Source organism: Melanaphis sacchari, unplaced genomic scaffold (assembly GCF_002803265.2).
Source record: "Melanaphis sacchari strain LSU unplaced genomic scaffold, SCAv2.0 Contig105_pilon_pilon, whole genome shotgun sequence".
Classification (NCBI taxonomy): domain Eukaryota; kingdom Metazoa; phylum Arthropoda; class Insecta; order Hemiptera; family Aphididae; genus Melanaphis; species Melanaphis sacchari.
The window spans coordinates 206,512-233,852 of NW_020270395.1; the positions used below are offsets into that span (position 1 = coordinate 206,512).

At 25.9% G+C, this 27,341-nt stretch overlaps 1 protein-coding gene across 1 annotated transcript in view; it reads left to right on the forward strand.

The window, feature by feature from the left end:
• Positions 1 to 10,966: 10,966 nt before the first annotated feature.
• Positions 10,967 to 27,341, forward strand: part of LOC112603304 — a 44,150-nt gene continuing 27,775 nt past the window's right edge. Inside the window, exon 1 of the mRNA XM_025351814.1 lies at positions 10,967 to 11,431. Within this exon, the coding sequence (XP_025207599.1) occupies positions 11,341 to 11,431 (91 nt within the window). The 5' untranslated portion in view covers positions 10,967 to 11,340. The remainder of the gene's footprint in view (positions 11,432 to 27,341) is intronic.

Sequence of the window (27,341 nt, forward strand, 5' to 3'; positions counted from 1 at the left end):
CATAAATTATGACTTATGTTCAAACCTTTATTTAAAATGTTAAAAATTAATACATTTTTTTTTTGTTGTCATATTTATTTTTATTTGTACAATCTGTATAAAAAATATTTACAATAAGTACAATGGAGATAATGATAGTATATATTGGTAATTGGACATGGTTGACTTGTTGAAGAGACTATTCATTAATAGCACTTTTAATCATTGAATAAATTTGAGATTTAGCCAAAAAAAAAAAAAAAAACTATATGCAGCTGAGTTACTTGGATCATTTTTGCAATATGATTTGGATCTCCAAATTCAACATTAACAAATAATACATTTAAAGTAAAAATTCATTTTTACAGATTTTAAGTTAATTTAATAGCTGCTATTGATATTTTCATGAAGCAATGCAATATTATATATTTTGATAGAATTGAATACTTTCATATTACTATTCCAAATATACAGTCGGTATCAAAATTATCTGACACATTCAAATTGAATATTAATGTAAAATTTCAAATTTTTCTTGAAATATGATTAAATAATTTTAAATGCCTGTTTTATTTGAAACTTGACCATCGTAAATCAGTCAGTGTGATCATATGAATACACAAAAATACAAGTAAATAAAATAAAATGGTATATTTTATATTTATACACTGTTAGATAATAGCGATACATAATCTTAATGTACTTTTGTAAAACCTATATTTATAATCCAAATATATTAGCTATTGAAGCAGAATTTTTACTGTGGTAGACAAAATGGACCAAGATTTTGGAAAAAGATAGGTCATCAAATGTTTTTAACGCGTTATATCAGTGTAATCGAAATGTTTTTTCCATCAATTTCTTATTTATTAAATATGTTGGGAACTTTTCCTGTATTAGCATTAGCACCTGAAAGGACGTTTTCAACTTTAAAACGCATAAAAGCTTTTTTAAGAAAAAGAAACAAACAAGAAAGATTAGTAGGACTATCTCTTATGAGTGTACAATGTACATATATTTAAATAGACACTGAAGAAGTTATCAAAAGATTTTCAAATACTTCAAGGAAAATTTAATTAATATAGTAATATTATAGTACATTATATATATTTTTATTTTTATATATAAATATTATGTATTTAACTTGTATATTAAAGTATTAATATTTATAATTAATATAGAAATAAAAAAAATATAATATATGTATAAGATAATGTATGTAATTACCTAACAAAATAAAAAAAAAAAAAAATAAATATCATATTTTATTACGTATATAATATAACATATTTATACTTCAACCCCCTTCTCCAAACATATTTTACTGGTTACAGCCTTTAAATAACCACCAATAATTATTTATATATAATACTATCTGTACTACTATTTATATCTATATACATACGTGCAAATAAATTACAATCTAAACATAATTTGATATATAATAATTATATTTTAACAAGTACTATCATTGAAATAATTTTATAAATCTTCAAAAAGTTATCATGGAACAAATTTTGGTCGGGGCTGACTATAATATAACATAATAAGCATTTTTTCAGATAAAGTAACATTTTTCTCAACAAGGTTCAATTTGTTTACATGTAAAGCTTCATTATTAAGTTATATTTATATTTTTACTTATTTATAAAACAAAAGAAAATTACCTAGTCGATAATATATTATTTTATCATATGTCACTTGAATAAATAGTTAATATAAAAAGTCAAATTATAATCAACAAAAAAAAAAAAAATTAAAATTTTTTTTTTTTTATATATATATATAAATAATCGTAGCATTTATTCTATTATAGTCTTAATGTAGTATTCTTTTTATATGTGACTTATTACTTGTTTAGCCTGACAATTCTCTGACAGTTATAAATAAAGTACGTTTTTTAGCTGATAAAGCTTATCAAGATGGTACTTTGTTTCGGTCATTTTTTATTTTCTCAAATTACCGGTCAAGTCGATTGATGCGTTTCATAAGTCTTATAACCAAAATAAACTATTATAATGTAATCACAATATCTTATAATGTAATAAATATTGTACATAGTTATCGGTTCTTGGTCTATAGATTTTTATATTAAATGTAGTCATGCGTTTAAAATATTTTATAGAAGTAATACCATTAAGTTTTACTTGACACCTATTATACATTTTAACATGGAAAATTCATTGTTTCTTAAATTGTTCGATTTTATAATAATCTACCTTCAAATTATTACAATAGGTATTGAACTTAATATAACAAATGGTATAATATTTGTAGTGTCCACAAATTACTTATCATAATATAGCTAACGGTAAAACAAGGTTAGATTTATGTATATGACTTGTCAAGTACGTGATAATATTACATTAATAAAAACAATAACTCATCTTTGCTTATTAGCATACAGACACAATCAATTTATTAATAACGCTTTAATCATGTCGATCTAAACATTACATTGTGAAGTTTATAATGTTAACTAATCATTGCAAACATAATTCGACATCATTGTACACCACTTTAGTTTGTAAATTAGACCATAATGACGTGAGTTTTATTATATTCTGAGATTATAGATTAATAGTCGACGTTTAACAGACTGGTAGTTTGGAGCTCTACCCAGCGCGAGTCGCTCTACACCCGGAAACAATTAATGCTATAAATGAATCACAACAATAATGAAATTAAATGAAGAACGATATTTACTTATCATAAGTCCTATTGTCCAAACATCAATGGTATCAATTTTCTCCTTCGTAAATCTTTTTAATTTTGTGAAGATATAGAAAACAAGGAATTTGTATGTGTGAACGCTTCCTAAAAAATCGTGTTTGTACAGATAAATCGAATGGTTAAGCAGCTGTTGCGTACAGTTTTCTAACGTCGAATATAATTTAAAAATGTTTGAAAAGCGATTATAATAGTAATAAACTTAATAATTACCTGTTAAATTTTGCATTATCATATTGTATACAGTATCACGATTTTTGTAAATCGAGTATTCTGATAACCTAATAATAATTTATTTAAAACATGATTAATATATGCAATTATTTAGAGCCATGTTTAATTTATCAATGATACCTTATAATCCTTTTTTATACTTAATGTCGCTTTGTGTAAATATTGAAAATAATAAGTAATTTCATTTTAAATTTTTATATATAGAAGCGAAGAATGTATTGATTTTGTAATAATGTGTATATTTATTTTTTTTTCTTTCTAATTTTCGTGTCAGAAGACATTTTTACTAATAAGAAAGAAAAATCGATTATCAACTTCAAAGAGAAATCTGGTAGCAAACAAATTGGATATAGTTTGTATTTTAGTGAGTCAAAGTAAACATTTTTCAGTAATTTTTAAAATAATCAAGGGAAAAAGTAAACATATGTTGAAATTTTAATATGATTATTAAAATAATTATTTTTAAATCAAGATTAAACAAGGTCAGAATTGCTGTTCGTTTATAATTCTTGGTATATCACTGAATTCAAATTAATACATAAATTACCGAGACCTATTTAGCAACAAAGTACACTATTACTGTACATGAGCATAGTTAGTAAGTATTTGCTTCCTTTTTATGATATTTATTTATTTATATTGTTTTTATATAAAAGTGTCCTTCGAGAAAGAAATATTAAAAATGTTGTAAGTTATATTAAAATTAAAATAAATATATAACTATAATTTGTTTGTAAAAAGAAGTATTTCAATCAATTATTTTAATGTTACGGTTTAATAGACAAATAGATGATGCGAGCATGTCTATCATTCATTTTGAGTTATTAAAAAAACTATAATACATTTTTAGGTGAATTTTAGGGATCTGTTCATTTAAAATAATATTGTATGACCTAACTCATAAGTAAACTAGTTATAATACTTGCCATCAATCTCATCAATTTTAAATATTTTATAGTATTTAATTTTATATCATGAAATTAATTTATTATATTATATTTCATACATTAAATATAATATTTTAATATGTTGGAATGTAGCTGATAGCTTTAAAGTATTATGTACGCTATAAAAACAATTAATTGAACAAATACATATTTTTTTTTTTTACTACTTAATAATTAGTGAAAAAAAAATATGCAACTATTTCAACAAATATTGTTATCATATAATATTAACAATGCGTGTAAAAGGTTATATAGAGGAGAACTTTCCTATATGATGAACTCAATTGCACAGTAATCATACTCAGTTTGTGCGGTGAACGATTTTTGCTTAATGCAATCACTTAATCCTAAAAATCTACCTTGAATTTAAAAACTATTTAAATGATTCAGAAACAATGGACATACACGTGTGCATTATGCGTATAATGCCCCAATTCGAACATACTATGACGTAAAATCTCCTATTTAAAAGACCCACAATAGTTTAGGTACAATAATTTTCATAATATTTAGATTTACGCTAAACACTTTTAAAATTATATTAAAATAATATTACAATAGCAAACGATACTTGATTATTTAAAATAAATAAGTATTTTTCTTACATTTATCAAAATCGTGCATATTACATATAATATCATTATAATAAATAAATTATTATCTCCAAATAACGTCAATAGAAGAATATGTGTACACAAAACTATATATTTCTACGCTAAGTTATATTGAGGTGACTTTTTGTATTTTACCTCGATATGAAATTTTAAATCTTAGTTAAATAAGGCTGGACAGTAAATCGAAACTCGCTCACTATTTTTTTTTTTTTTTTTTAGGTACTTTTAATACTTTTTTGTAGAGTTAAAGTATCGGATATCATAAACATGGTTAAAACATAAATAATCAGGAAGTAAGGTAGTTCATAAAATACAAAACACATGAATTGAAACACGTATATTAAGTACAGTTATAATATTATTACACGGAGTACTCGAACAAGCATGGATGATGTATATAAGCATTATATAAAAATATGGGTATCAAGTATCAACTATTTAGTTAAAAAGTTTATTTTTATTTTTAAACAGAGTAGTTAGTTAATTTAAAACTGAATTAATATTTTTTAATTCGTGCCCCCGGCTAAGAAGTTAGAAAACTCGTTGTAACGGTCACCGTTGACGTCAACCGTCATGTAAAGAACATGCTCTAGCCCTACCACTACTCTGTGGCATGTAATCCATATCTCACCAACCACACGGATGCCCCTCCCCCTGTACTGATGTGCGTGGAGGTAGTTTTTGTTGTTGTTCCGTTATTTGTGACGTTCACAAATATGTACACATTTTTTTTTTTTTTGTTCGATCGTTCATCTTTTTATACGATCGATTAAATTTTAAATGTGCACTAGGCCATTTTATTACTATATTTTTTTCCTTGTTCAGACGAATGGGAATATTGTGCGTTTGATTTAAAATATAACTTCACAGTTAGAACTACCGTGGAGCCTTGATAAGTCGAAAACCTTAATAAATTGAAATAAATGCTGTTAACTGCAAAAACCTCGATTATTTAAAAGAAAACCTATTGATAACTCACACATTCTATGTTCCAAAATATAAGAATAATGATGGACAATTTTTACTGTGATTTGTTTAATCGGTTTGTGTGTTCCAATAATTTTACCTATTAATTTTTTTTTGTTTTTATTTTTTTTTATGTTTTTCATTCGGTTTATTATTACTATAATCGGTATTGTTAGTTGCGAATTTTCGATAAAATGATTATACGTGTACGGTGTAGTGAGTGTAAAATTCAATAATTTTTAAAATATATTATGTTAAAATTTTTAAAATAACATAATAAACCATTATACAGTTAACAACCGTTATAGTTAAAAATTATGCCACATGTTTTACTGAAAACTTTTATTTTGATTTCCAGTAAAAAAAAAAAAAAAAAAACACTAAGGAACGAATGTGTATTACATTTACAAACCTCGAATAGTAAAAGTAATAATTGTATACATTTTTAATTACTACAAAAAAATTTACTTTATATCCTTTTAAAATTGCATAGTTATTTAAACTTAAAACACTGATAAAATCAATCGTAAAAACTATGTATTACTATTTTTTAATTTTTCTAAGAAAAATTATGAGTTATTATAACATTTTCAAACTAGTTTACAAAAACGTTATCAAACATAAACTGAAAAAAAAAACAACAACAATTTCAAACATCTAACAGACAATATTTTTAAAATTAAATAATTTTCATTGTTATTTGTTGTTAAATAACATATTTCAGAAGCTTTATAATTTTTGAATTACAGAAAAATTAATAATTTCGATTTAATCAAAATCTTGTTTTGCTTTTAAATTCCTGTATTGTCTTTATTTTTTTCCTATGATTTTGAAAAGTTCTATGAATATTTTCTTTTGATTCAATTTATGCCGCACCACTTAGAATATATTTAAATATTAATGTCATAATACTGTCGATACCTAATAATAATAAAAATTAAATTAAATTATTATAATTATAACGTCATTGTAGATCGAATACAACGGCGTGTTGAAGAAATAGATGAATTATACTTCAAAATAAAAATAACAATATATTTATATTATATGTATTAAGTGTAACCTCTTAGAAATATTATACGTTCTACATGGTAATAACTCCTGTCTACCAACGCCTATTTTGTGTAATATACAGACAAAATTTCGTCTTCCATTTTCCAGGAGTGCTATTGTTATTATGAGATGGCAAGAAACAAATTCCAAGGTCAATTACCGAAATACGAGATCGTGGGCACACAATATGAGCCATTTGTGTTACAATAATGACCGACAAAATCAATTATATGATTATTAGTTACATAATATACGTGCACTATACACACCGACAACGGCATACCCCGGAAGTGGCTGCACTAGTATTATTATTATCCGATCTATTACGGTGTAATGCATTTATTATAATATTATAATAATATATGGTGTTCAGAAATGAGCGTACTATACATCACAATAACGTCTATCATGGACCATAGTAGACATGAACAAGAAACTACTCATTCCGTCATCTGATCGACGTGCACGATTACACATATTATGCATTCGTACTTATAGTGATTTACCGTGCATGCTCTTCTAAATTGTTTGCTAAACAAAGAAATTAATTAAATACTGATTTTCGCACAACTTTCATATACACTTAAAAAGCTATTATAAGGTGCTATTATGTGATAAAAAAATCAGATTTTAAATAATTGCAATATTGAAGAAAAAACAAGGTGAAAATGATTGGCGAATCACTCTGTATATTAGTTACAATAGTTACATAGTTGATAACAATAAACATTAACAAATTTGACGAAACTACGTATTTACCGAGACGACAATGATAAATTAAAAATAATATATTAATATATATTATATTTTACGATTTGTCATTAAAAATAATGCGACTGTACATTATTTTGCCAATATGCTTTCACATTCTCAGTTACTATTATCAACTGCGATAATTAAATTTAGTTCTAATAGTATATTATATTTACTCTATATTAAAGGAACACTTATTTTACATTTATCTTTACTCTATTACGATAAAATTATCATTATTATATTATTATTGAATGCTTCATAATCTAAGTACGACCGTACGACGGAGATGTACATAAAATGCTTACCCATAGCGCCATGTTGCCTCGTATTATAATATAATTGAAGTACAAATTTCATATTCCACATTAATATTTTAACGATTTTGTGTTATCGTTGTATTTTTACTATCGGTTATATCATTATAGATCAATGTAATAAGAACTATATATTATTATAATATCAGCATAATATTGTGCTATTCTTCAAATGTATATCTATAAATCTAAATTAGCTAATTATAAATTAAATTTTATTATTTAAAAAAAAAAAGATAATAATTTCATATAGATAGACTGTAAAAGACAAATAATTATAAACACTGTCTAACTGTAAGTTTAATGCTATTTTATTACTTATTTGCTAAAAATTAACATCACTATATTATGAACATAAAGTTCTATTCTATTAAAATTATATTTTATATTTATTCCGTCCTTTCATTTTTTCACTATTATATTTATTGGTTAAATAGTTATCAAGTTTAAACTAAAAACATTGATTATACTTTATGTATTCGCAATTTTACAAGATGGAGTATTGTAATCACTTATTAACATTTTTTTTTTTTTTTTTTTTTAATCGTTTATCTTTTTATGAATGTCAAAATGTCAAAATATTTAAAATATGTACATGTACTTTACAAAAATGTAATTTTGTTTTACATTTTTTTCAGAAATATCACAAAATAAGTTTATTGGATTCCTTTAAATAGAGTAGTAAAAAAGGTTTTAAATAAAACCATTCATTTTGAAGCTAAAATATATTATATATTTGTATGTATTGTACAAAATTACTATAAGTTATAAAATCCAATTATAATCAACTTCGCAGTATGAAAAACTGAAAACATCCTATTTATTTTTATTCAAAATAATATTGTGGATAATGTATATAAAATAAATGATTGTTAACTAGATTTTATCAAAGAAAGGCGTTTTTACATTTAAACATCAAGTGGTTTTAAATCATTAAATTATGATGTATGTAGGTACTATTATATCTTGATATGGTTCTAGATTAATACATTTCACAGTTATATAATTATTTTTAATACTCAACATTTTTAATTTCCAGACACACATAATTTAATATACCATAGAGTAAAATGCAATTTCTGAAAACTATTGAATTGAGTAAAATTATTCATTATCAGAACTAAAAGGAACTTAAGAATACTTCTAAATACGATAACTTAACCGATAAATTTAAAATAATGATGGTATTTTATAATGATGTAGGTACCTATAATGCATATTCACATTATGCTCTGTTCAAGGTTTGTAATGATTTCCTGAATTTCTATTTTAATGAGATCGATCGAAAATTAAATTATTAGGAGCGTCTAATGTATTTTTCATACAAAATTAGAACATTAAACCAGTTAAATGTTCTGAACCAAAACTAAAATATATATTTTGTTTTTAACATTAAATTTTTTTTAATCATAATTAAGAACTAAATAAATAATATTTTGGTCCTTGATGATAATACTGTTGCAGGTAATATCCGTAATTACATACATAAATCATTTATGGAGAGACGCTACTTCCTCACGGAGAGATTTTTAATCCTTCAATAAATGTATTTACTCTTTTTCTGTTGTAGATTTTAATGTATATGTATTATATATATATATAAAGTAGTGTTTTAATAATAATGCTTACGTCCTATATAATTATGAGATTTTTTTTTTTGGGGTCAGTCTAAAAGTGTTGCTTAGTGCGCCTGTGACACACGCAACATTAAATATAATAACAATAATAGTAATAATTATAGTTCTACAACCACGATGACATTTATGACGTCCGCTCAAGTTAACAACACAAGTATAAGATGTCATCAGCCATGTAATAACTTTGATTTAAGTTTTGTGCGGCGATTGCTGTAATTCTTTAACACACTATCCTAATAACTGTCTAAAAAACTTCGTATTCGTTCTACGAGTATGATTATTCAGCTATGCTCATTTTCAACGGTGGAGGTGCAACTACGTTATATATGAACAGTATATATATATATTATAAACATAGCTGTCGTCTTACATTAAAGGTTACATTATTAATTATTTTAATTACACAAATGTGTTGAGACTGAATAAATAAATAATTAACAAAATAAAGTCGTATTGATATAAATTATGTTCAAAAAAATGTCTATGGTTCGTTATGTAGTTTTTCATTTTTTTTTCTTTATATAATTATCTTGTATCTATGAGTTATGACAAAAATAATTATAAATATAAGAAATGAAAATCAAACTGATTTTTGTATTTAAAAAAAAATATAATTTGTTCTACAATTTAGAAACATGTCAAATTTTAAATAAATTTAAGGAACTTAATTATTTTAACTATAAATTAATACTCATTTATACATGTTATATAATGCGATAACTGATAACTTTTATATTATATTATAATATTATATTTGTTAAAAAAAAATAAACAATTAAAAATCTATTTTTTTTTCTTTTGACAGCCTTTCCCCTATTGTTTATAAATGTGTAAATTGGTCCGCCAATTACAAAAGGTTTGTTTACTCTATTCTAAATTATACCCTAATATACTATAGTATTAAAAAAAAAAGATAATGTATAATGTTTTGAAAATATTTTAGTTTTAGAGAAACCTTTTTATCAATAGATTAAATTCATATAAAAAATAAAACATACCACTAAAAGCCATATTACAAAATACTTGTGGAATTTAAAAATTCTTCGAGATATAACTCACTAAGAATAAGAATAAACATGAGCACATAGTTTATTTGATTTACTTAAATTTTATAAAATACTTTTATTGTAACATTCGTAAAATCGCAAAACTAGCACACACACACACTTGACACACACACCACACACATGCCTTTATTATATATATATACGTACATGGAAATACATACAATTAATCCTACTTTATAATTTGTACCAATGACTGAAATGTCCGAGAATATAATCGTTTAACACGACAATTATAACTGTACCACTGTGTATAATGTGGTCGGTAAATTAATGCAATAACTTTCTTAACGCTGGCAAAGGCTATAAATAGTGTATCGTTGATTAAAGGAGAACGGGGTGAAATCAAACGATTGAGATGAAAAAAAGGGCGCGTGAATAAGAGTTATAAAAGTCGCTCACCGAGATGAAATGGAAAAAAGAGGGACCGGCAGTTTTTCTGACGTCGACACAACCAGCCCACGACTATTTAATATATTACGAGTATATAGACGATGTTACATATAATGACGTGACTACGCGTGTGCTCGGTCCGTCGATCTCGTTTTTTTTTTTTTTTTTTTTGTCTCCGTCTGTCAGCGGCGGCGTCGACGTTTTTTTCTCCGGTACTTGCCGCTCGCCAATCGTTTGGCCAGAGCGGGGCGCGCGGACGCAGGGCGCTCGGCGTTCAAATTGCTAACGCCGCCGTTGCTGCTTCAGTCAGTACCACGTCGTCGGTCGTACAGAAAGCGCAAACGTTGACGCCGACTAGAGAGACCGTACGTAACCGAACACGATTGCGTTCACACATGCACACACCCACACACCACACTGGATAACGTGGCACACCGTCTTCGCGATTTAGTTTTGTTTATCGTTATTTGTTTTTTTCCGTCTCTGTTTTTGATTATATTCCGCACAACCGTACGTAAAGGTAACCAAACACCCGGTTTATGGTGGTCACGTTCGTTATTGTAATAATATAGTGTTAACGCGTCCCGTCCGGTGTCTATCGCGGCAACCGAACACTCGAGAGGTGTCGGCCGTGCGCAAACCAACCGCCTCGGATGGAGCCGCCTCGAACGACCCCGACGGTCAGGAGACCTCGGGCTGTCGCTTTAATTTGTCTGATCGCAGTACTGTTGGCTCTGATTTCGGGTGAGTGTTATTATTTCATATTCCGAACCACCACTATTACTCCAAAAACTCGAACGAATGTGGCGAATCAACCATTAAAATCTAAGAATGACAAATATAATTCTTAAATTTATGATCAAAATAAATCTGATAAAAACAAAATAGTTTTCATTAAAAACCAAAATCAAAAAATAAAATTACATTTTCTATTGTAATTAATTTAGACATCATATTATTTTTAACTTTGACGATATATTGACGAAAATACACTTAAATACAAAAATTATAATTTTCATTATTATAAGCCATATATTATACATATATAGATTATACCACCAACAATTTATAATAATTGTATAATTATATTAATTTATAATATTCAAAAATTTGACTATTTAATAACAATTGTGTTTCTAATTTTAGTAATTTTCGTTATTATCGATACTACATGTACATTGTACATGTAAGCTTATTGTTTATCTAATTATGGAAAAAAAAATTAAAATATATGTATTAATTTATGTATTTAGTCATTTTTCAAAGGACTGGCAGTTACGTTTGGCATAATATTACATAACGATATCCATACACTATAATACTAAAATATTTTGAAATATTTTTTACAAAGTACCTAGTATAAATACCTAAGTATTTGTATAAATATACTGCGGTTTTTTTTTTCATAATGTATCTTAAACATGTATCATATGTTATCTTTAACATGAAATATACCACTATAGTTATCGACTCCGCTTAATGACTTCACAATGTGATTATCATCCTGGACATCTTCTTTATAAATAAACCTGCTGTATGTTTATGTGACACAATTATGATATATAAATATATTGTACACAAAACGTATTTTTCCATGAATATTATTCAGAAAAAAATAAATATTATCATCTAGGCAAAAGAAAATATTGGTTTTCAGAATCTGCTCTTAAGTTATAGTTAAAATTCGAATTTTACGAATAAAAACTTCCACTTCAAGGGATAATGCAACAATGGTAAATAATGTATAAATATTTACACATACATTTATTGTGTGTGTACAGATATAAGTATATTGTCTTTTGAGGCCTATACTGTGACTATCCGATAATGAAATAATTTTGTTGACTTCGAGGAATTTGACAGCTTATAATATATGAATACTAAAAGTATAATATTAAAAATATATATTAATTTCATATTATTGATTTGTTAATATTTTAACAGTTTCATGAATAAACGCATAAATAATTTTAGTAAAACTAGATTTTATACTTTGTCGTATCACAAGACTTTTAGCCAATTCAAGAAAATCACACATTTAAATAATATACAGTATACACACACTTAGTGTCTATACATCCATAAATTTATCACACATTATTATTATATTATTATGCGTATCTTGACTGGTAATAACCACTTTTCGCGATAAATTCTCCACTTTCATGTGTCACGCTTATTACGCTCTTCTCGCGTGTAGTGGGTGGTTTAAGGGCATTTATTACAGACGAGCTCAAGTGAACACATTTGAGGGACAAGTATTATAGGTAGTCGTAGACAATCTGAATCGTTTTGTGTGCACTTCAACACTTAATGTTAATAATGTATAATAAATGAAGTTGCATTATATACGAAAATACGTTATTATATTATTATGTATAATTACTATATTTTTATCTTTTTACTATTATTAAATCTGTTTAAAATGAAAAGTGAGCTATTTTATTCTGGTACAAAATTCCTACATTTAATAAATGCATAATAATAAAAATTAAAATGTATAAATAATTAATTTTTTTCATGATTTAATTATACTATTAGAACGTTATCATATATTTTTTTCTTTTTGTCAGTTATTAAATAAACGTTACATTTCACAGACTGGTTGAAATTGTATTAATTAATGAATTATATACTATTTATTTTTTATCTTTATAAAAAAAAAAAAAAAGTTTTCCTGAAGATGCACATAAATACAAAATACATATTTAGAAACAAATCTATGAAGACAATTCAGTGTTCAAAATATAATCTTAGAAAAGATATTAATTAACATTATAAATTATTACTATATTACTATGTGTATAAATATTATACATTTTACAATTTACCGATTACATGGTTATAGTATTAATATAAAATACTATTTTGTCATTATATTTTTTTTTCTTGGAAGATTTAAAAATAATTTGTTCTGTATTAATCGTCTAATCGAAAATTATATACAACGTGCATTGTGCACTTGAGCGTGATTTATTATACAAGACGACTACAGATTAGTCTCTTCACTTCAAAGTTTAAATCAATAGTCTTTTTAAAAATATCAAAATATTATGAATTTACATTTATTCAATGATGAACTTAGCGATTTCATGGATAACTATTGAAAAATATATTTATTAAAAATTAAAATCATATAAAATAATTAAATCGTGATATACACATTATATATGCTTGTATAATAATATATATATATATATATATATTATATAGTCCCGTTTGTCTGCTTTGTTGAATCCAATATGATCGTCGTTAGCAGTTCAAATTTATAATATTTAAAAAATAAAAACTCCTCGCTAAAATATTTTAATTATAATATTTTTCTTTCTGTAGATATTTTTACAAAACTCGTTCAAGTATATACAAAGGGTGTGGTGTACATTTTAACAAGGATTTTAAAAGTATTTTATTATTTCCTTTTAGGTGAATTAATTTATAGTTACACAATAACCACATACTGTAATTTTTTTGAACTAAATATTATATTCATTTTTTTTTTTAGTTTTAGACTTTGCTCAATGTTAAATTTTAATGTGATAATGTAATATAATAATTAATATTATACCTTTTCATAGTAATAATACAATAAAAATTTTGTACTGTCATACTTTCCTAGTTAATATATTTTAAATTTCTCTCAAAATGCGAAAACATCATACTCATATCATGATCGTATGACTAATATATACATGTAGTACAAGATTTGTAAAATATTGTTGCAACAATATAGAAACGATTTCAAATAATAGCAGTCTTATTAATATTATTTATAACGTGCTTGTACACCATCGGCCATTGTTTATCGGGTGTATACACAAATATATTCTTTCTATATTTTGAAGTAGGTATATCACATCAACAAAGAGTAAATAATTTTAATGTGTGTGTGTGAGTTAAATATAACACAGTATAATAATAACACATATTATGATTATGTTTTGTTATAAACCACAGTTTGATGTACAACTTGTACAAGTGAAAAAATGGTTTCGTAAACTGTAAACATCATCTTACTAGTCAGAAAAAATAACCAATACACGTAATAGTATTTAGACTACGACTCACAGTTTTTTTTTCTTCTCGTTATCTTATTTCAAATGTCGTTGCGTTTCGTACAATGTGAGCTAGTTTACACTGATGTGTTCATTTTTACGATGTACCTACATATTTTGCACTATCTATAGATGAGCGATTCAAAATGAAACTACCATATTATGTATGCGAATTGTTGCATATTATACGAAAACCGTTTACATACATGCTCGAAACAAATAACTACCTATATAAAAATAAATATTATTATTGAACGTTTTAATACTAAAAAAAAACTGCAGTGCAGATTATGGCGATAACCTAAACATTGTAATTTATTATTATATGGACGAATAAGCTGCGTATATGATAACGTGTAGGCACTCAATAGAGAAGTACCTTATCTTATTATTATAAATTATATTGTGTAATACAAATGTGTTGCTCAATAGCGTACTTAAATTTAATAATATACTATCCTTAGTATAGAACAAAGATAAGTATAGTCCTGTGATGGTTAATTTGTGACACACGCGCAATATACAACCAAAATCAGGGTAGTAAACCAATAATGAAATATACCCCAGTAGAGTAGTGATATACATTTAATGGTACAGGTATTGAAATTATATAGCTAATTATACTATTATATTATTATTGTTATTAGAATAATGTTCATGTTGCTAAAAGGGTTTTTTTAAATAATATTTTTGGAAAATGATCGGATTATGTTCTATATTAAGGTTGCATAATAATTATTATTGAAATGTATTTATTATTTTTTTTAGTTAATTGAAATCAAAATTATAAACATGATTATTTGTTTTCGTGTTTTTAAAAATGTTGAACGCATTTGTACAGTTTTATTTTATATACGTAATGATTTTAAAATATTTTAAATGATTGTATAGTCATCAGATAAGTACCTATATACGATTTCAACTAAAAAAGAAAGGAGTTTGTTTATTATATTAATAGTCTCACATAATCGAATATGTTCCTACGTGAGAATTAATTACAGTTAAATTCTTTGTATAGCTGTTAGTCGTTAGATCGTCAAATGAGTTTTGCGTTATAATGCATTTTATTAAGTAACCTAATATACATTTTTTCACTTCTATAATTGTAACTGCGCACGGATTATCATTGAAATTAATATTATTTCGTCATAACTCTCTCTCTCTCTCTATCACACACACACATAATCTGTACGGAGGAAAAACCTAGTGTGACGAGTCGCAACGGGTCGACGGCGTAATAAATGATGTCGCCAGGTATTGTCTGCTCATTGGCGTTTGCTAGTATCTCGTTACTGCTCATCTCGAATATGTACGGACATTAACCGTATGATAATAGTAGACTGTATAAAAAAATTGAATATATTATGGAGAATATGGGCTATAGGAAAATATTACAACAGAATATTTAAGTGAAAAAAAAAAAATCAAGAAAGACAGGTACACACTGCCGATAGTAAACAAAAATAATAAATAGCTGTGGTACAAAATATTGATAGTAAAAAAATATGATAATAGTAATACTAATTCACAATAATGGTATAATTATTAGGTATGACTAGTGCTCATCCTAAGTACGTATAACTGCTAATTAAGCGTACATAAATTACTGATAAATGATGATAAAATAATATGTTATGTATCTACTTATGTGATAGGGCGGCAATAATCGAACTACAAAAATCCAGGGGTAGTAACATAACGAGTAATTACCTAACCTTTGCGTGGAGATTCGGCCAAGTGTGTTGTTCGTGGACATAAACGGACTAAGATGGGTGATTTATGGTGGACAACGACTGGATCACTGTCGCGGAGGAATGTTTCAAAATACGTGGAATGGCACGAAACCGATAAAATTAAATTGGTATATAATCGGTACGATAAGTATCCGCGATCTACAATCGCGTACAATTTCATAAGGTACGACTACGGCTTTTGATGCTTATGCCGACCTAGAGTGGTTGGCCATAAGTATGCAGATAAATATGCGTATAACTACGGTGGAGAGACTCGGCGACGGAACACATTCAACCGAAACGATATTCTGTCGTCGTCATAAAAAACAATACCTAACCATATAAACGGCTTGCGAAACCAGATCGAAATGAGAGGTCGTAGGTCTTCTGGCCCATACAAAACACGTAAACCGGTGGTCTTGGCAAGGCAAGTAGTGCTGGGATACTCAAGACCTTGTCTGATATCTCAATGAAAAAATACCATTCAGCTTATCAAGCATAAACCTAGTCTTTTCTGACGGTGATTGTAAATTGCGCCCAAGATAAACACAAAATCATACATGTAAACTACGCCCAAGTAAAATTACAAGTAAAATACTTAATTCGTTACAGATATACTTATAATATGAATAATTAAAAATAAAATATAATTTAAAAAATTAAAATAATTATAAATATTACAAATAATAACGTCATATTATTATATTAGGAATTAAAAAATGTATAGTTTTATTAGTAATTAAAATAATTATAAATATTACAGACAATAACATGTGGTGGATACATATTCATCAATTTGAATTAGATTCTTATTATATTTATTGATTAATTTTTCTAACTTTTCACGTTTTTTTTTTGGTTTTAGAGTTTTGGAATTTAAATGGTTCATTTATACTATTTAATTTAATATACACTTCTAATTGAATTTCTTTTAATTTTTCTATAAAAATGAAAATATTTGGATGAGTTGTATAAAAGCTGAAATTAAAGTGAAAATGAAAAGACTCGCGTGCATTTGTGGTTAAAGTTGGCTCTGCTGATGCTTGAGCCCATACTTCGGGTGGATACTGAGCTTTTTCTTTTATATATACGTCTACCAAATAATCCGCAAATCGTGTCACTCTTTCGTCGTCAGCCTTTGATTTCATTAAATAATTGACAAAATACTCAGATACACTTCCTGGACTTAGACATAGTAAACCGTAACATTGAACTAACCATCTTCTAATATCACTATTTTTATCTTTATAGTCATTACTTAAACCATTTTGTTGGATACTTCTATTCCAAGACAGTGCTAAATGAAAACGACATTCGTGTATTTTTATCTGAGGTCAAACAATATTACATGCAAAATTAATAGCTTTTTCGAAATCTATTACAACATTGGATGGTGATATAATAATATTATTTTGGAAACTATATTCACAAATATATTTTAAGCAATTAATATATGATATTGTACTTTTATCGGAGAGTAAACATATGGCGAGTGGTATGTAATAGCTGTTGATAAAACCATGTATTGTGAACATTTGTGTGAAATATTTAGGGCAGTATGAAAATGTACCATCCATGTACAACCATTTAGATAATGCAAAAGCTTTTAAATTAGAAATGCAACTGAAAACAATATACTTCAACTCCTTGTTGTTTATTAATAAAAACGATTCATCTCTATTTGTTTGAACGCGGCGTTCGTCAAGAATTAATTTAATTTCTTCAATTGATTAAGGGAATGAAGGCAATATCTTTCTTCTAGCATTATATATAATATTTCTTTTAATATTACATATATCACTCACTTGTAAATTTTCCGTTGCTATATTTTTAATACCATTATAAAATACTTTACTAGGTTTGGTGCATATATCTTCAGTCGCCTTGCATTTTACGATATCAATCACGAATTGCTTTTGAAGGTTTTGATCACTCATTAATTCGTGCTTATGGTTAAAACTTTGTTCAGTGATTCTGTCGTCATCACCTACTGTTTTTAAAAATGCTCTGCAAGTTTTGACCGTACAACGCCACTTACCTTCATCCGAACTTAGAGGCCAATTAATTTTACGAAACTTAAAATTAGAAATAATTTTTAAGCATTTTTCGCACTGCGACATGAATTGTTCAGCCATCGTGACTTTACTGATTAAAATTAATACGATAGGTACTAACAGAACTATACTGGAAGTAGTGATAACTAGAGCGCGGATTTCTATGCAATTGCATATTTTTTTCCTTTTAATATTTTTGGATTTTTGTCAGTTATCTCCACGAATTATCATAATTTGAAGCTAATGGTGAAATTTTTTTTGCATATTTCTGCATATTTGAAGGTTATTGTATATTTTTGCATATTTTGGCAAAATTCAAAATTTATTGCATATTGAAGCGAAAATTTAAAAAAATTTAAAAAAATGTATAGGATAATATTTTATCAAGTAGAATGATTTAAAATTTATATCTATTCATTTGGCATTTTTAGTGAAAAAAATAGTCATAAAAAAGTCTGGAAACTCGAAATATGACTTTACATCTAAGCTTTTCAATAATTGACGAAATGAAAGAAAAAATGCATTCTATTCCTGGATTGAAAGGTGTAACACTTACAACAAAATTGAACGAGCTTTCCAATAAAAATGAAGGTCTGAAAATTCTACGAAAAATTAATTCAGTGTTATTAGGCGAAAACGTTCATCTTGAAGATCTTTATCGAAATCCGAAAATACTAAGTTGCTTCAAATATGCCCCAATAACTTCGGTTGACGTCAAACGTTCGTTCTCAGTCTTTAAAAATATGTTAATCGATAAACTATACAACTTCATAGAAGAAAAATTTGAAATGCATATGATTATTAATTTTAATAATAAATAAAATTTTAAAAATAAATTAAGTTTAGAAAATTCCCTAAATTGTTTATTATTAAGTATTTAAGTAATTAATTATAATAAGTTTTATTGTAAATTTTAAATAAATAAAAAATTCTTGCATATTTTCATAATTTTGACTGCATATTTTCATAATTTTGACTGCATATTTTCATGATTTTTACTGCATATTATATGCCATATTTCGATACTTTTAAGTGCATAAAAATCCGCGCTTTAGTGATAACCATCAGTTATCAGATGTCGTATTACTGCAACATAAATATTCGATAACGTGTTGATATTTCTTGACGAAAATAAAATTTCTGTGATATACTTAAAAAAGTACACAATCGTCAAACATAGAGACTTTAATAAGTCAAAATAAGTTTATAAGTCGGGCGCAGTTTACACTATACCTATTACCTTTTCAACGTAGATAAAAATTCGGGCGCAGTTTACGTATGCCCTTTTCTGAAATTGACTATAAATCATTTTTCGTTTTTAAATATTATTATTATTATTACTATTATATAATAATAATAATAATAATAATATATGTTTATATCATATATGAATATATGAAATTATATAGTGGGTAATGAAAATAACAAAGAAAAAAAATATATTAGTTTTACATCCAGAACAATTGAAAAGCAGCAACTAGTATACTATTATCAATTATATACTTTTTTAATTGTAAATGCGATACATATGAAATATATTTTAATAGTTGTATATTCATGAAGTAGAAAATAATAGAAGAATAATTATTTATACATAAACATATACAACGGTCACGACATTTGTAAAACTTGCGTATGACCCTCATCTCGGATTTATGGATGGTAAATTGGTGAACGCTACTTGGCCGATTGCCCGTAATGTGTAGAATTTTTTTTAAGTTAGTGTCGTGATTATTTCTAGTTTTCATCATATTTTTATTATTATTGTTTTTATTAGCATTTCGAAAAGCTTCAATATACCAATTATGTATATAGTTCATAGTACCTATGGTATCGCGTATAACAAAATATAAACTATAATTTATAACATATATTATTGTCAATTTCATGTTTTTAAAGTATATTTACGAAATAAATGTAGGCCCTATTGAAACAAATGAAATTATTCTGTTTAAGAACTAATACTCTTAGAGTCTAAAATATATTATTTTCAAAGAAAAACGTATTTGATTCTCTAAATTGTTTTTATCTTGCTTTTCTCTTGTTTCTCAAATTCATGATAATACGTTTTGGGTTGACATTAAAATAACTCGAAACGTCAGATTATATCACATATATCTACATATGCTACATGAATGCAATAATAACTCATGTGTCGTTTAAATGTTGAATAATGCGCGATACATACAATAATAAAATCTACTTGATTTGGAATGACATTTCAAATGTTCCTTACCGTGTAATTTCTTATACACATATAATTCTATGTATATTGGCTGTTGTGTAAATATGTTACGGTAAACGAAACGTCATCAGCATAATATTAATCGTATTCATAAATCATACTATTTGAAATCACATCATTTATTTTGAATATTAAATTGGATCTTGTTATTTTGCTTACTCTGAATTAAGTGCAATAAACCAAAAAATAATAAAAAAAAAAAAATGGCAACTCATTATTTCCATTAATCTACTTGTTATGTCTTACATCTAAACAAAAGGGAATTTACAAAACGAGTTTAGTACCTAAATATATAATGTAAGTACTGTTATGGGCTACGAGATGTACTAATAATATAATATAATATAATATTCATGAGCTACTAGATATGCTAATATGTAATATATGTGTAATATTGCTATAGGTATTAGCAATAGTGATCTAAATATATATGTGATCTAATAATTATAATGTATACGAATATTAGATTCATATTTTGTAAAAACATTGTAATAAATCAAAATAGTAGTTCTTAGGCGAGGTCGTTTTGCGTTTACAAGAATTGCCAGTAAGACGATAACATCCTGGAGATTGTTGTTTCAAATGTGAAAACAATTCCAAGAATTAATCTAAATTGGAAGGTTGACGATTACAACAACAAGAGATTTTCTTGTATATAAGGGTGTCCGAAGACCAACAAGAGCAGATGTACCAGAGCTACGAAGAACAGAGCAACTTCACGACACTCAGCCACTTCTTATATCAGTTACATGTATTTTATTTATACAGATTAAACATTATTGTAATTAAAAGTTGTACAATTCATTTTAATAACACCTTGGATCTGGATCTGATATTGGCACGCAACAGTACAAACATTAGTATGTGGTCTTAAAAAAAAAAAAAAATAGTTTTATTTTTTAACTTTTTGTATTTCCAAAACTGTTTATGTACTATATTGAATTGATTAATATTGAGATCAGCAAACACATTTAATCTAAACTTGAAACATTGTTATCATAATTATTTTAAAAAAACATTTCTTGGTCCACAATAAATAATAAAGTATCTGAATTATTCACTTTTTAGTAGTCCAGCTATACTATCAATAATATTTGAGCAACAGATTGTTCACTATATAACAGTTTAATATTAATATGTATAGTTTGTCATTGTTCGTGATGTACAATTTAAAAAATGATCTAGTATTAGTAATTACTTAGACATTTATGGTATTGAATAATTGAGTTTTTCAATTAAAAAATACCTAACCTACAAAAAAACTTTGATAAATATTATTGTATTTTATATGCTCTTTAAAAAAACTAATACATTTATAAAATTGAATAAAAATGTTGTATATGTACTCGTATAAGTATAAAATTTGTTTATCATTGTAATTATTTTTTATAGAATCAATACCTATCCATAAAATATATTGTAAAACTTACAATTAATAAACTTATTGATTTATTATAGAATTTTCAACATATTTTATATAATTATTATTATATTTATTTCTTTAATATTATTATCTTATTATTATTACTATTATTTATTAACAAAATTATTTAAATGTTTTTATCACGTTATCACTTCGATTGTATTTTCAGGCCTGAGTTTCGAATAATAATGGCAAATTAAGAAAAAGTGATAATGTTTTTAAAATCACAATTCTTAACTATTAAACTAACTTTTTTATGAAAATGTAACACACAAACAAACTCCCCGCTAGCTTTTGTCACATAATGCAATATATATATATATATATATTTGTAGTATATAAACATCGACTCTCGAACTTTTAATTAACCTATAGAGTAATGCCAATCTACAGCACATTGCCAAGACCGTAAAATGTAGGTTATCGATTTCGGGCTTTATTATTAAACGAATTCCTTTGGTTTAAACGTATACATGAAGGAAACTACATAGTTCATTGTATATGGTTTGTTTCAGTCGTTTAGAATCAATGTTAATACTTATTACGATCGATGTTCTGCCAATATATGTACCTATTACTTGATGGCAATGACGTTATTAAACTTGTACGATACGAGTAAACAGAAAAAAAAATACAAGCAATAATAATAAGTACAACGTTCAAAACCAGAAATAAACAATTATCCATTATATAACTAATCAAAATTTTAGTAATATTATTATTTATACTATTATTATTATATTAAAGTAGACCGTTCGTATAAAACAAAAAGTTTCGGTTGGTTGTTTAATCCACTCAAACGCTTTCATTTACGACTATGTACATGATTAAACTTCTTATAATTTTAAGTGGGTGATGAATTATTTGTATATTATTAAGTTGTGGTAGTAATATTAAAATATAATATTATATCCCTGCAATAGAATAAAATCATTATGATGTCGATTATTCACTCACGAATTTTCTGAATAATGTCAAAAGTTATTCATTTTCAATACAGGATTTTTTTTTTTAACCTACAAAATAGGTACTAATAAACTTAAGTGTACACGTGAAATAAAAAATTTAAAAAAAAGTACTCAAGAATACACATTGAACGGGAATGTTACGATTTATTATAGATTAAAAAAAAAAATATCGATACACATTAAGCCTCCATTATTAACACTACCATGCTAACATATTCTTTGGAAACAGAAATAAATATCACTCGTAAAAAAATAACCACTTCATACAAATCATGCTTCAGTATTCCAATTATCGTTTTATGTAAAATATAAGAAATGCTTTCTTAAAATGTATTACAAATCAATTTAAGTTATAAATAATTTGTAAAAAGAAAAATTAATGTACCAACCTTCTACCTTGCAAACTAATTCTTTATATTATCCGAACCCCACTGTAGGTAGGAGTAAATGCATTACTTAAAATAAATTGTGTTTTGTATTTAGCAAGCATCATATTTTTAAAATAAACATCTTACAAAAAGAAAAAAAAATCAAAGAAATATAGAAAAATATGATAAAAAAATAAAAAAAAGGAAAAACAAAAGTGATGCTTTTTCTACGATTCTAAATTGCATAGTATTTTATTTGACTAGTAAGTAATAACAACGCAATTATTAATGTTTGTTTTAAACAGTAAAAATATATAAAATATGTATAATACTTTTACATTGTCAATAAACATTTAGTATATTTTATCCAGACGAGTATAGTATTATATCATATTGTTATGAGTAATTTAATATAATTTTTCTCATTCTACGTACTCGTATTATATTACACGACGTTGTTTACATTATTATTATTATTTCATTTTCGCATTTTTTTTTTATTGGATGTTATTCGACAACTTCGACTTGTATATTATATTTTATACATAATTTATAGGTACAGACACAAGTCAGGAAATTCTAAAAAAAAAATAATGAATGTTTTCTAAGGTGAAGTGCATTTTTCAATTTACTCGATATTAGCATAAAATAAAATATAATATATTATGTACGCTATACATGCGTATGCACATATTAAATTGTGTACGCGTATTTATGTATTATTGAGTGCGAACGGTAATCGTTCTGAAGCTATTTGATATGTACAAAGTATTTCATCCTTTAGTTATATTATATTAACTTGAATTTAAAATACAGTAGCTCAACGGAATTATTCACTTTATTACGATAACTGGATGATATATTCTGCAATGGTAGTATAAATTCGTATACTATTTAATTTAAATTAATAAAGTCTCGTATAACACAGTCCAAATGCGTAATTTTTACACATATAATCGCGTTTAATAAAAACTGTGTTCAAGGTTTTTAAAAATTATTCACATACTGCAGTGTAAGACTTAAATTTACGTCTTACATAATAATAATAAATACATTATATTTTTATCCATTGTTAAACAAAGTTTTATATTACACAGAAACTATTTAATACGATGTATAATGTTTTGTTGATTTTGAATGTAATCGTATTTTAATATTTGATAATAACTATAAATCACAGGGAAAGAAAAAACATTAAGTTGAAATTCAAACATTTTACGAAGTAAATATAATAGAAAAAAAATATCATATTTGTATATAATTCTAATATAAGGTAGGTACAATGAAGATTACCCAATGTTTTTTTTAGATTATATTAACAAAAAAAATATTCTTAAAGCGTATAAATAACACATTATACATAAAAGTAATATTTAAAAATAATGTTTTAAGACGCAAAATATGTATACTAAGTATGTATATATCTTGGAAAATTATTTTTACAATGAAATATGCAATTTCAAAATAACAATGTGCTTTGAGTGAAAGTATTATTATTTATTCCACTTTTACAATATAACAAGTACGTCTGTGTAAAAAAAATAAAGTTCTTAAACTAAAAGAATTCCATAATAATTCTTATATTCTTATATCATTTATAAAATAAAATGTCATCATAAATCTATACTGTATACGTATAATATAACTTAAAACCTGTGTATCTTAAAAAATCGAACATTTTACTATTTATATAGTTAGTTACAAATAACTGCAGTTTCGCTGTATGCGCATTAAAACAGTTAAAAGGACATCATTTTATGCTATGGAAAATTTGAATAATTAATTGTTTTATTTTATATTCCAATACTTGACTTTGTTTATATTATGAAGGTAAATTCTATATATTTATTCAGCCCTTTATAGATGTTACAATGAACTCGGCGTGACATATTACATTAATATATGATTCGGGAAAAACGGCAGTTTTCGTTGGAAATCTCTGAATGTTTACAAAGTTACGGACCATAAAATAATGTATAATGTTGCTGACATGCAACCTATATGAATCCGCCAATATGAAAAAATAACATTTCATATTGTTATATGCATATAATATGTATAAAATGTATGTATTGTATAAGAAAAATGGTATAAAATGATTTTTGAATACATTGACGAAACGATAAAAACTGAAATTATGTAGTAGCAATGTATAATTTAAGTGCTTTGCAATTAGGAATTAAATAACGTTTAGTTGTTGTACAATATACTCAATATTAAAACGACCAATTAAATATAATTAATGTAATGATATTTTTAGAACACTGTCTACGATTATAATATTTTATTGCTAAATAGATGATCTAAACAGAGTTTATTTCGTATATTATATGATATGATGAACACGCACGACGCATACATTAAAACTATTTAAAACCGTATTGATTCATTGCGCTAAGATATTTTATCTAATTAAAATTATAATTAAATTTACAAAGTTTACAGGGTGACAGTTTTATCAGTTATCACATATTTTTTCTCATTGGTTATTTGAGGAACGAAATTCTAGTCAATTCGTATATTATATTATTTTTGTTCATGTCGATGTCACTACTACTAGGCTATGACTGAATTGATGGTGATGATGATGGTAATAACGATAGAACTTAGTCATCTCTCCACAACCACAGACATGTGGTACATAATATTTTTCCAAGGTGTGGGAACCGGCGGTATTCTGTGGCTTAGTTTGGTTAAGTCTTAAAAATGGCAGATAAGAATGACACCCAATGGAGTACGGGTGAGGATATTATGGCAACGATGACGACGACGAAGATGGGTACAAGGCGAGTGTAAGACGGGGTTGGTTGTGGAGTGGTAGTAACACGTTGGTGCTGGCGGTGTTAAAGAAGGATAAAAAGGACATGAGGAGTAGGGAAACGGGATGGGTCGGATCACGGACCGGAGATTAACGGATCTCAGAAAGAGAGAACTGCACAGTGGCGGGGTAGCAGCGGGATGAATGTGAATCCATTTAACCGCAACTAGATACGCGAAATGATAAGAACGCGGGTTGATGCGCTTAAGAGATTTTTAACCCACCGTCTTCTCCATTTTTCTCTTTCTCACTAACTCCTTCTATCCATAAGCACTCGTGACGATACACAATAATATAGCCATTTACATTTTTCAGTTTTATTATATATATAAATAAAATATTCGTATGTGTATAGTGCTATTTCAATAGTATAAAATATATATACATATATATAAACTCACGACTACGTATTATAATATTATAAAATATAATTTATTCATTGGAATGCGTTTTTCTAGCTATTCAAGATTTTAGTTTTAAATGTATGGACATTGGACAGTTTGATGAAGAGATAAATGAAAGCGTTGCTTAGACATCTTTGCTTTAGCTCTCTAAGAATCTTTAAATAATATTTACGTTACACACACAATTTAAGTACATATCAAGTTGTGTACACAATATTTTAGACGATCATGATAATAATATAGCGAATTGAGTCAATATATAAGAATTATTATTATTATTATTTTTTTTTTTTTTTTGAAAACATATTTTAGTTCAGCGAACATCTAAAATAAGTTACAAGTATAAAATTATAAGAGTATATATATAATTAAGATTGAAACTGAACATATACATACAATGTACAGTGCATGAATATATTAATTTTTAAAATTTATTATTAATATTACAAAGATAGAAACAAATTTAATAATGATAAAAAATGTGTTGGCAATAGATATAATAAAATTATATTGTTTCAAGATCTTTACAATGTTTAAATAAATCAAGTATTCGATTATGTCATTAGTCTGGAATATCTAATTTTCATGA